The 11,083-nt window shown below is 25.0% G+C and overlaps 3 protein-coding genes across 3 annotated transcripts; 2 read left to right on the top strand and 1 right to left on the bottom strand.

Moving 5' to 3' along the window:
* Nucleotides 1–1,180: 1,180 nt before the first annotated feature.
* DICPUDRAFT_159842 (uncharacterized protein) lies at nucleotides 1,181–1,970 on the top strand (the record flags this gene model as incomplete). The annotated part of the gene is made up of 3 exons (XM_003294736.1): nucleotides 1,181–1,387; nucleotides 1,603–1,682; nucleotides 1,757–1,970. The coding sequence occupies 3 exons, from the start codon at nucleotides 1,181–1,183 to the stop codon at nucleotides 1,968–1,970; spliced, it is 501 nt and encodes a 166-aa protein (XP_003294784.1).
* Nucleotides 1,971–2,714: 744 nt separating this feature from the next.
* Nucleotides 2,715–3,209, top strand: DICPUDRAFT_159841 (uncharacterized protein; the record flags this gene model as incomplete). The annotated part of the gene is made up of 2 exons (XM_003294735.1): nucleotides 2,715–3,009; nucleotides 3,190–3,209. 2 exons carry the CDS (start codon nucleotides 2,715–2,717, stop codon nucleotides 3,207–3,209), a joined length of 315 nt encoding a protein of 104 aa, XP_003294783.1.
* A 459-nt stretch (nucleotides 3,210–3,668) lies between these two features.
* DICPUDRAFT_90830 (uncharacterized protein) lies at nucleotides 3,669–9,209 on the bottom strand (the record flags this gene model as incomplete). Its single annotated transcript, XM_003294734.1, has 5 exons — nucleotides 3,669–4,257; nucleotides 4,401–4,450; nucleotides 4,482–8,470; nucleotides 8,525–8,741; nucleotides 8,817–9,209. The coding sequence occupies 5 exons, from the start codon at nucleotides 9,207–9,209 to the stop codon at nucleotides 3,669–3,671; spliced, it is 5,238 nt and encodes a 1,745-aa protein (XP_003294782.1).
* Nucleotides 9,210–11,083: the final 1,874 nt, after the last annotated feature.

Raw genomic sequence — 11,083 nt, 5'->3', positions numbered from 1 at the left:
TTTCTTTTTTATTTTTTCTTTCTGAAGTCTCTTTTTAATGATTAACTATATAAAAACATCTTAATTATTTTTTTATTTTCTCAAAAACTTTTTTCTGTTTTTTTTTTTTTTTTTTTTCTTTTTCATTTAATACTTTAAAACCTATAAACAAATTTATACTAATATTATTTTCTAAAACATTTAGTTTTTATTTTATATTTATCGAATAACCTGCATGGATATTAGTATCGAACATAAGAGCAAAGTTATTCCATTCGATCTCAATTATTAAAGAAAAAAATTTAAAAGAGCAGAAAGACAGGAGAAGAAAGAAAAAGACTAAGCAATAATAGTATTTTGAATAAGGAGGAAGAAAAAAAAAAACAAAAACAACAAAACAACAAACAACTTTATATCACTTTTTTTATTTATCAGTTTATATTTTTTTTAAAGGAAGAATCCACTTTTTTTTTTATTAATTTTTAATTCTATTTCAAGATAGAAATATATTTTTTTTTATAGAGTCAATCACAAATACGTAAGTTTAATTGATCAGACAGATATAATAATAATAATATAGTTTTTTTGTTTTATTTTTTATTAAAAGTAATAATAATAACATTAAATACTTATTCATTCAATAACAAATATCACCATAATTTTAAATCATTAAATGAATAATAGAAAATTTCTCTTTTTAAAATCACACATCTTAAAATTGTTTTTATTGTTTTTTTAATTATTTCCCAATCACCAAAATATTTTTAAAATTTTTTTTTAATTTTATTTAAAATAATTTGTGTTAATAAATTAAATAATATTTTTTAATTTATTTATTTTATTAAATATACAAAAAAAACACACAACACATTCAATAATACAAACACCAATAAAACAAACATATAACACAACACACCAATATATTAAATTTAAAACAAAATATTTTTAATTTTTTTATTTTTATTAAATACAAATTAAATAATTAATAAAAAATAGTTTTTTTTTTTTTTTTTTTTTCCCAAAATTTAATTTTGGTTCCGCCCATAAAAAAAAAAATTTTATTATTTAAATAGATAATAAATGGTAATAATAATAATAATTAATAATATGGTAAAATATTTTTAATCAAAAACTAAATATAAATTTTATATTAACATAAATTATTTAATGGTTGGAAAATTAGAGATGTAATTAGGCAAAAATGACAGGAATTCGAAGCGCACTCCCAAACCCAGCCTCATTAGTTGAAAGCTCAACTCACAGATTTCTTATTTTTGATGCACCAAATGATGACAATTTACCTCTTTATATAAATGAATTAAAAAAATACAATGTTACACATTTAGTTAGAGCATGTGATCCAACTTATTCAACCGAACCACTCCAAGCCATAGGAATTCAAGTACACGTAAGTTTCATTATTTATAGTTTTGGAATAAAATATAGATTTGATAATTGGTTATTAGAATTCAAAACAATTTAAACAGATCAATAGGCAGATGACAGATTTAAATTTTAGATGTTGTTGTTTTAATTTTAGCGTTTTATCAAATGTGTTATTATCTTAAAATATTTTTAAGAAATTAAATATTAATACTATTCAATTTTATTATGGTTTTATAGGATATGCCATTTGCTGATGGTGGTTCACCTCCTGATGCAGTAGTCAATAATTGGGTAAAAATACTTACCGATTCTTATAAGTAAGTTTTAGCATAAACAGGTTATTAAAAAAATATATATACTCATTCTGCAATGTTTATTTTCAATATTATAGAAAGGATTCAAAGGAAACTATTGGTATTCATTGTGTCGCTGGTCTTGGAAGAGCGCCAGTTCTCGTAGCAATTGCATTAATCGAATCAGGAATGAATCCTCTTCAAGCAGTCGAATATATTCGTGAAAGAAGAAGAGGCTCCATTAATATTAAACAAATTCAATATCTTAAAAATTATAAAAGCAAAAAGAAGTCTTCATGCAGAATCATGTAAAACACTTTTATATATTTTTTATTTTTAATTATTACCACCCACAAAAACATTTTACATTATCAATACAAAACATAAAAAAAAAAAAATAAAAAATAGTATTTATAATAATAACTAGTATTAATAATTTAATATTAATTCTTAACCTAAAAATAATACTTTTTTTTTTGTTTATTTTGTTCCTTTTTTTAGAAGTTAAAAAAGTACTATTTCAATTAACTTCCTTTTTTTTATTTAAATAAATATTATATTTTTTTTTGTTTTTTTTTATTTTTATTTTTTTTAAATTAATTATTTTTATTTATTTTTTTAAAATTTTTTTTTTTTTTTTTTTTTTTAAATTTTTTTAAAATTTTTTTTTTTTTTTTAAAAAACCTTTTTTTTTTTTTTTTTTTTTTTTTTAATTTTTTTAACAATACCTATATATTAACTTTCATACAAAGAGCGTTAACCAAATTTATATTATTAGTAGTTAATATAATATATAGATTAAAAGATTTTTTTTATTATCATTTAAATAATTTAATAATAAATAATAAAATTCTCACTTTGTTTTTTTAAAAAAATACACATAATATAGCAATACATAAAGTAAATACTTTTTTTTTTTTCTCATAAAATTATTTACTTACCGACCATTATTAACCTTTTTATTATTATTATTTTTTTACAAATAGTAGAATATAGTATATACAGTATAAAATATTCAGAAATTATATAATAATATAAAAATATAGATAAATAAAGATGTCTTCAACAACCAAAGCAATCCCAGTTACATTAAAAGACCCAAGAAATGATATTAACTTTTCAACTTCAATTGGTGGAACCATATATGGTACTACTCCAGGTGGTACAAAAATAGTATATGATCGTAATACCTTATTACAATACCGTAATTCACCACTTTCAAAAACTCCACCACCACAATTAGCCCACATTCTCGATACTGAAAAGAACAAATCTAAAATCAACGAAATTAAAACACAACCACAAAAACCAGCTCCACAAACTGCCCAACCAAAACCAGCAAACGATGATGGTATGATAAACATTTTTATTTTTATAAATTAAAATTTTTTAATATGCACACATAAAAAAAATTTAAATTTTTTTGTGCACAGAAAAAACCAGTAAACTAACAATATTTTTTTTTTTTTTTTTCTTCAACTGAAATTTCAAATTTAAAAAATTTAATTCTTTTATCTTATAAATTATATAGAAATGTTCCAAATGGAATAAGATACAGCTAGTTTAATATATATATCAAAAAAAAAACTTAAAAAAAAAATTTAGTATTTGTATAAACAAAAAACCTAAAAAAAAAAAGAAACCTTCAAAAAATTTACAACAATTATATTCATATAACAATCACAATAATTATCTCTATAAAAACAGTTTTTACATGTAAATAAAAAAACTCAAAAAAATAACAAAAAAAACAAAAAACTAAAAATGATAATAAATTAAATAAATAACTATTTAAATAATTGTAAAAAAAACCTACACATTTTTTATATATTTTTAAATATTTCTTTATATCTTTTTAAATATCTTTTTTTTTTTTTAAAAAAAAATTATTCTAAGTACTTTGTTTAAAATTATTGGTTTTGTGTTTAAAAAACAATTAAAAAAAATTACTTTTTTTATTATACATTTATTTATACAAAAGTTTTTTAATGGTTTTGTTATATCTTTTTCTTATCTAATAAATGTCTTTGGAGTTGGGGGGCATCTAGGAGATGGAATTGAAGTTGTAAGTGGTTTTGGGATTGGATTAGATGAGGTGTTAATGGTTGATTTAAATGAAATTTGGGAATCAGATCTTTGGATTGATAATTTTAATGGTGGTAATTGTTTGGATTCTTGAATGGATTTTTCAACTTGGTTAATCCTATCCTTAACAGAGTTTGTTCTTTGTAATGGTGGTGGTGATTTAACTGGGTTGGTGGTTGATGGGATGGTTGGAACTGAGGATGATGAGGTATTTAATCCAGGTTTTGGTGTTGATGATGAAACAGTAGGAACTGAAGATGATGAGGTGTTAAGTGTTGATTTTAAAGGAGTTTTTGGTGGAGTGCTATTTGTTAGGGTAGTTCTTGGGGAGACTAATCCATTAGTTGCAGGTCTTGGAGAGCTTTGAATTTGGTTTAGTCTTGGTGATGTAGCATTTGTTGCAACTTGTGGTGTAATATTAACTTTTTGAATTTCAATATTTTTAACTGGTACTTGAACTTTTAGTATTGGTTTTTTAATATTATTATTTAAATTGTTAATATTATTATCACTACTATTTCGTAAAAGGCTTGAGATTGGGATTGGTTGTGGTGTTATTGTTGGAGTAGAAATATTACTTGAATGAAGCGAGGATGGTTCTTTTTTTAATGGGGTTGTGATGGGTGATGTTGTAGTTGATGTTGGTTTGTTATTTACATTCGATGATTCTTTAATAGTTTCTCTAAAGGTTGGTGAGATTGGGACCTCTTTTGTTATAGGTTTATGTGGTTGTGATACTTCTTTGATATTGATTGGTTGGGTTGATTCTTTAGTTTGTACAGTAATTTGATCAAGTTGGTTAATGATTTGCTCGTCATTGATAGATTCTTTTTTATAAATTTTAATAGTTTCGTTACTGTTATTTAAATTATCATCTTTAATACTTGAAATTACAGTGTTTAATTCATCCTCTATTTTTGAAACTTCTAAATCTAACTCAAGATCGGCTTTTAGTTCTTTTAATTCTCTAATTGACTTGGCATCAATTGAATTGCCATAGGATCTTGTTGAGCTATTGTTAACAATTGTTGTTGTTGGTCTATCTTTTGAAACACCTTTGATTGGAACAATCTTTTTGGTGTCGCTGGTACCCCTTTTTCTTTGCTTAGCATTATTGACGTGGGCTAACTCTAATAATCTATTCTTTAAAACTGGTGAAAGATTTGGACTAACAGGTTGTTGGGTTCTTTTGTTTATAATAGCCAATGGTGGGGAAAGGGGTGGTTTGCTTGGTGTTTCTGTACTGTTTGTTGAAAGTGAAAGTTCCGATGATTCGGTGATTGGGTTTAATTCATTATTTGTTTCTGGTGATAATGAAAAGGATGGTGGAGTTTGTTGAGATGATAACGAGGGTGATGTTTCAGATAAATCTTCCAACATTTGTTTAATGGTATCATATTTCTTTTGGTTTGGTTTATTGTATGATTGGTGTTTTGGTGACAATAAATATGAGGGCTTTCTTTTTATTGAATTGATGGTTGATTCTAATTCTAATTCCCAACTCTCTAATGGTGGAGCATTTTCAATTGAGGCCAATGAAAATGAACCCATGGATGAAAATGCAGGACTACCAGACATAGGGGAGCAGCTTAATGGAGTGATGCTTGTGCTTGTAGTTGTGCTATCACTATCACTGCTTTCTGGGATTTCCATTGAACTAAACGATACAATTGAATTAAGTAGTCTATGATCAGCACCTGTTCCAATTAATGATTGTGAACTATTCTTCCATGTGGTGAGAACAAAACTATTTGACCAACCTTGGAAGTAAGATTTAAATTCGGTATCTTCTTCTCCAGATTCAACGGTTACTATTGGAGTATCATTTGGTAAGTGTCCAACAGTTGATTGTTCAACATACTGCTTTGCTAAATTAAGGGTAGTGTCTCTTTTTCTTTGTGAACAGTCTGGGCCAAACCAAACAAATATTTTGTAGAAGCAATCTAAAATAAAGGCATCTTCTTCACAGAGATCACCTTGGCTGAATGGTGAGATTTTTGTAATAACGTAGGTACGAGCTTTTACATTATAAAACACATGATAGAACTTTGGGGGAATCCTGTTTTGTGATTCATAATATGGATTATGGGCATAGAATGATCTTTTTTGTTCTAATGGCATAGTTGTGATGGTTTGAGCAGCTTGATTGGTTGATGACAAAAAGAGTTTCCAGAAAATAGGTGGTTCTTGTCCTTCTTCGCAGTCAATAATTAAATCAAATTCATTATTTGCATTTGGTTCACCAATTGAATGATAATAAGTAACAATTGAGTTTGCTAAAGTTTGGCTAATTAATCTTAATTCTTTACTACAACCTCTACCATACCAAATGAATACAGTTTTAGCAGCAAAACTATGGAAAATAAAAATATCTCTACTATTGAGGCAAGTTGCATCAAACTCTTGAAATTGTACCGACCTTGTGAAGGTATTGGCAATTAATGAAATTTGATAAAGGGTTTGCTTATTATTTCCATTACAATAACTATTGCTGTTGTTGTTATTTACAAATGAGTTATTACTTCCACTACTATTGTTATTGCTGCTTGTATTGTTTATATTCATACTGCTTAAAGATTCTTTAAGATTGTTTTGACCAATAGAAGTTGAAACAGATGATTGGATTGACGACATTGAGGATATTGAGATATTTGAAATTGAGGCTGGCATTTCAGAATTTGATTTGTTTTCGGTGGTATGATGAATAAAAACATTATTAAAAAGTTTCAAGAAATCATGCGATTCTTTATTTTGAGTTAAACATTCGGTTGGTGGTGGTGGGGAATCTAACATTTGCATGTGTTCACTTAATTCTTTATAAAGACCAAATTGGAATACTATCCACCATCTAATTGATGCTTCAGTACCTTGCCAAAAGTATGCTTTTGATTGGAATTTACCATTGACTTTATATACATGATGACAAACATAACACTTTGATGTTTCGAAATGACCATATAGATCCTTAGTAATTTTCTTCCACTGGTCACCCTCACCTTTCCAAATATCTAGGGATATATGTTGTCTTTTATTTAAACCGCTATTTGTATTGAGAGAATTTTCTAAAGAGACTGTTGTTGGTGATGGAGAAACTGATTGTGGTTTTAAGTGATATGAATCTGGAATTGAAAATAAATCCGAAACTAAGAAATTTGAATCTATTGGAATTGGTGTTGGTACATGGCTGTTATTATTACCACGAAATTCACCAAAATTACCTGAACCCATTCTAAAAGTTGAAGTATTTCTCTTTGAGTTGTCAACTAAACATTCATCTTCGAGCCAGTAAAGGAAACGTTCTTTAAAAAACCATTGCTCTTCGCCTTGGTGTACAATATGGAGTGATGCCCATGATGGTCTTTGTGAAAAGATATTTAAAAATTCTTTTGCAAAAATTACAGCCACCTTCTGTTTTAATGGGTGGGAGTTTTTACCATTCCATACATAAACATCAGTTTCGCAATCTAAAATAAAACATGTATTGCTATTTAAAAGGGTTGGTACTAATGGTTTTTCATCGATCATATTGATTTTACCATTATCGCTGACTCTATATAACCATGTTGATGCTGAATCTTCCTCTGCTAAAACTTGATCATCTGATTCAAATTCTTTATATACATTTTCATTAACTATTAAATTTTTGGTAAAAACATTATTAATTGTAGTTGCGGCTGTGTTGTTTGAGTTATTGTTATTATTTGTTGTTGTATTTGAAATTTGAGCTAAATTTTTAAAAAACTCTGTGTGTTCATTTGATTTTTCTCCTCCCATTAGAAATTCGATTTGGACTGGTTCAATTATAAAGTCATTTTCGTATTTGATTTTATTTGCAATTGATGCACCTTTAACTTGTTTCTGTAGTGAAGATTTTTCGCCCATCCAAACATAAATTATTTTACCACAATCTAAAATGAATACATCGTTTGCATAAAGTGAGTCAATAGATGATTCAACCCTCTTTGTCTTAAATAACTCTGTACCAGATATTTGCCATAACCTATTGTTTTGTAATGAATATGATTTAAATGGAGGTGGTGGTAATGCTGGAGGACCATCGTTTTGATTACGTGCTATATAGATTGATCTTCTTCTTTCAATTTTCATTAATCTTGAACGCTCTCTACGATCACGAAGTACTTTTCTATTTCTTTCTTCTCTGTCGCACTTTAATGATTCTTCACGAATTAAACGCTTTCTTAACTCAACTCTTTTCTTTTTTTGTTTTTCTGATGTAATTGGTTGTAAAAGAGGTATCCATTCTTGAGGTGCGCCCTCAAATTGTCCTGAAACGTGATTCCATGTAATGTGAATATCTCTTCTGATTAATGTTGGATTACCTATAACCAAATCACCCATCGATTTACTATTATTTTCTTTTGAAATTGATACGAATCCACCTGCCATTGATTGACTACGCTCCAACTCACTATCCGATGATGGTGATGATGATAGTTTGGTTGGTGATGATTTTCTGGATGGTTTGGTTGGTGTTGAAAAGGGTGTGTTATTACCATTATTTTTAATAGTAGTTGTTGTTGTGGTGGTTGTAGTGGTGGTTGTAGTGGTGGTTGAAGTTGATACCATTTGACTATTTGCCTTGGGTCTCTTTTTATTATTGGTGCTATTATTCAAATTATTTACACTGTTATTTAAATTCGATTTTTCTATTGATTGTGCTAAATCATCTGGTGTTGATAATCTTAATTTACTTGAAATTTCATGTTCTAAATTTTTGATTGGTGGTGGTGGATCTTTTATTATAGTTGTTGTAGATCTACTTAGTATTGAAGTTGGGGTTGGTGGTGGTGGTGGGGCTGGTGGCTGTAATTGCATTTGTGATAATGAGGATGATAGTTGAGGGGGTGGTGATGATATTACATTGGTATTTCTTTCATTTGTAAATGATAGTGTTCTTTGTGCTGTGCTATCTCTTCTAACTGATACTAATTTATTTACAGATCTTTTTAATGTCTTACTCCAATCCTTTGGTAATCCCTGAATAATAAATAAAATTTTAATTAATGATTTGTTTTTTGATATTTTTAATGAATCTTTTAAAAATATACATACAGATAACTCTTGGCTACTTGGATCAAAATTTACATGTGTAATGTGAGCAAATCCAAAAGGACTACTAATTACTGGTGATGGGGTTGTGGGTGTTGATGATTCACTTAATGGTGGTGTATTTTCGGCACTATTGCTATTACTGTGGTTATTATTATTATTTTTAGGGGTTGAGTTTATTTTCGAAAAAAATAATTTTAATTTTGAACCTGGTGAAGATGGCGGTGTTTGATTATTATTTACTATAATATTATTTTGTGAATTAAATTTTGGTGAAGTTGGCGACGAATAGCTTAATTTAGAAAGTTTTTTTTTCTTTTTCCATGGAGATGAATTACCATGTTTATTTGTAGGTGTGGTTGGTGTAGTTTTTGATTCTACTATAACTGGCTCCATTTTTAAATTATATATATTTTATAATTATTATTGATTATTATTGATTATATTTTATTAATTATTATTATTATTGAAAAAAAAAAAAATAATAATATTATTGAAAAAATAATTATATATTTATTATTTGTTAAAATATAACGATAAAATTTTTTAAAATTATATTAGGCAGCTCTTGCTTAATATAATATATTTAAATTTGTTGATGAAGAATTCTGTAATATTACTTTGTTTTAAAAATTATAAGTAAAAATAAATTTAATTACTGAAATATTTTATTTTATTTTTTTTTTGTTTTAAAATAATTTTATTATATTTGGGTAAAGGAGAAAAAAAAAAACTAAATTAGTATTTTTTTTTAACTTGTTATTATAATAATGGTAATAGAAAATATATATATATATAAAGCAAAAAATATCACAAAATAATATCAACATTAAAATAAAGATATTTTAAAGTATTAAATTATTAATTGGTGAAATAATAAATTTATATATATATAGTATAAAATAGAGAGTGAGATATATAATAATAAAAAAATTTAAAAAAAAAACAATTGTTGATATGTGGTTTATACAAAAATAAAATTTGAAAATAAATAAATAAATAAAATAAAAAAAATAATAATAATTATAAAATTATTACATTACTAAATGATATATAAATAAATAATTTTTAGATAATTATTTGCTTATTGTTTTTATATATATAAAAATGGGTGTGTGCTTATAATTGTGTATGTGTGAATGTGGTAAATAACATAAAACAAAACTTTGATTTAGTGTTTTTCATTATTTTAATGATGAATTTATTTTTTTTAATTTTATTTAGTATTTAGTATTTTGTGAATGTGTGTGTGTGTGTTTGAAAACAAAAAAAAAAAAACAAAAAAAAAAATGATTAATGAAAGTACGAATATATTTATGTGTGAGTGTGTGGTGATATCTGTGTTTGGACGAAGGATAGGATGTGTTAATAATAAAATAATAATATTGAGGTTTAAAAACAGGAAATAAAATGTGTTTTATTTTATTTATTTTATTTTATTTTATTTAATATTATTTGGTTTTATTTATTTGACGAGAATAATAATTTTATTTGGTGTATTTTGTTGTTCCTTTGAAATTGAGGTTAGGATTTTATTTTATCTTATTTTATTGTTTATTTGTTTTTTAATAAAAAAGAAAAAATAAGATTCTATATCCAATCTTTCGATATATAAAGATAATGTGAAAAGAAAACTAACCTTTAAAATAAAATTTAAAACAACTAAAAAAAAATAAAATGAAAAATTATATTATTTTATTATTTTTATTATTATTATTTGTTTCTCTTTTCTTTTTTTTTTTTATATTTAAAATATTTAAAATTTTAATTATGAAATTTAAAATTTATGTTGTATTTTTATCTTTAGTATGACATACAAGTATTATAATGATTATTTAAATATTTAACAATATTTATATAAAAAAATAAATTATATTCACATATGATAATAATATAGAGATATATAAACATACATGTGTTTTTGATTTTGGTTTAATTTTGTAAATGGTGAAAAAGAATGTGGGTGGATTAATAGGAAAAAAAAAATTAAAACATTTTAAATTTTAATGATTAAAGTGAGGGGGTGGGGTGAAAAACTATTAAATAGACTCATTATCTATATTATTTGTTTAATTATTTATTAAATACTCGTATAAAAATACTGGATTATTATTATTAAATATTAAATTAAAATATAAACAAAATCAGAAACAAAATATTTTATATTTGGATAATAAAATAAATATATAATTTTTTTGAATTTTTTAATATTTACATTTTTATTTTACATAAATTCTATTTTATATAAATTCTATTTATATAAAAAGAGT

The sequence above is a fragment of the Dictyostelium purpureum genome (assembly GCF_000190715.1).
Source record: "Dictyostelium purpureum unplaced genomic scaffold DICPUscaffold_628, whole genome shotgun sequence".
Taxonomy (NCBI): domain Eukaryota; phylum Evosea; class Eumycetozoa; order Dictyosteliales; family Dictyosteliaceae; genus Dictyostelium; species Dictyostelium purpureum.
Note: the sequence above shows the minus strand (reverse complement) of the source record. Positions and strands in the feature narration are given on the sequence as shown.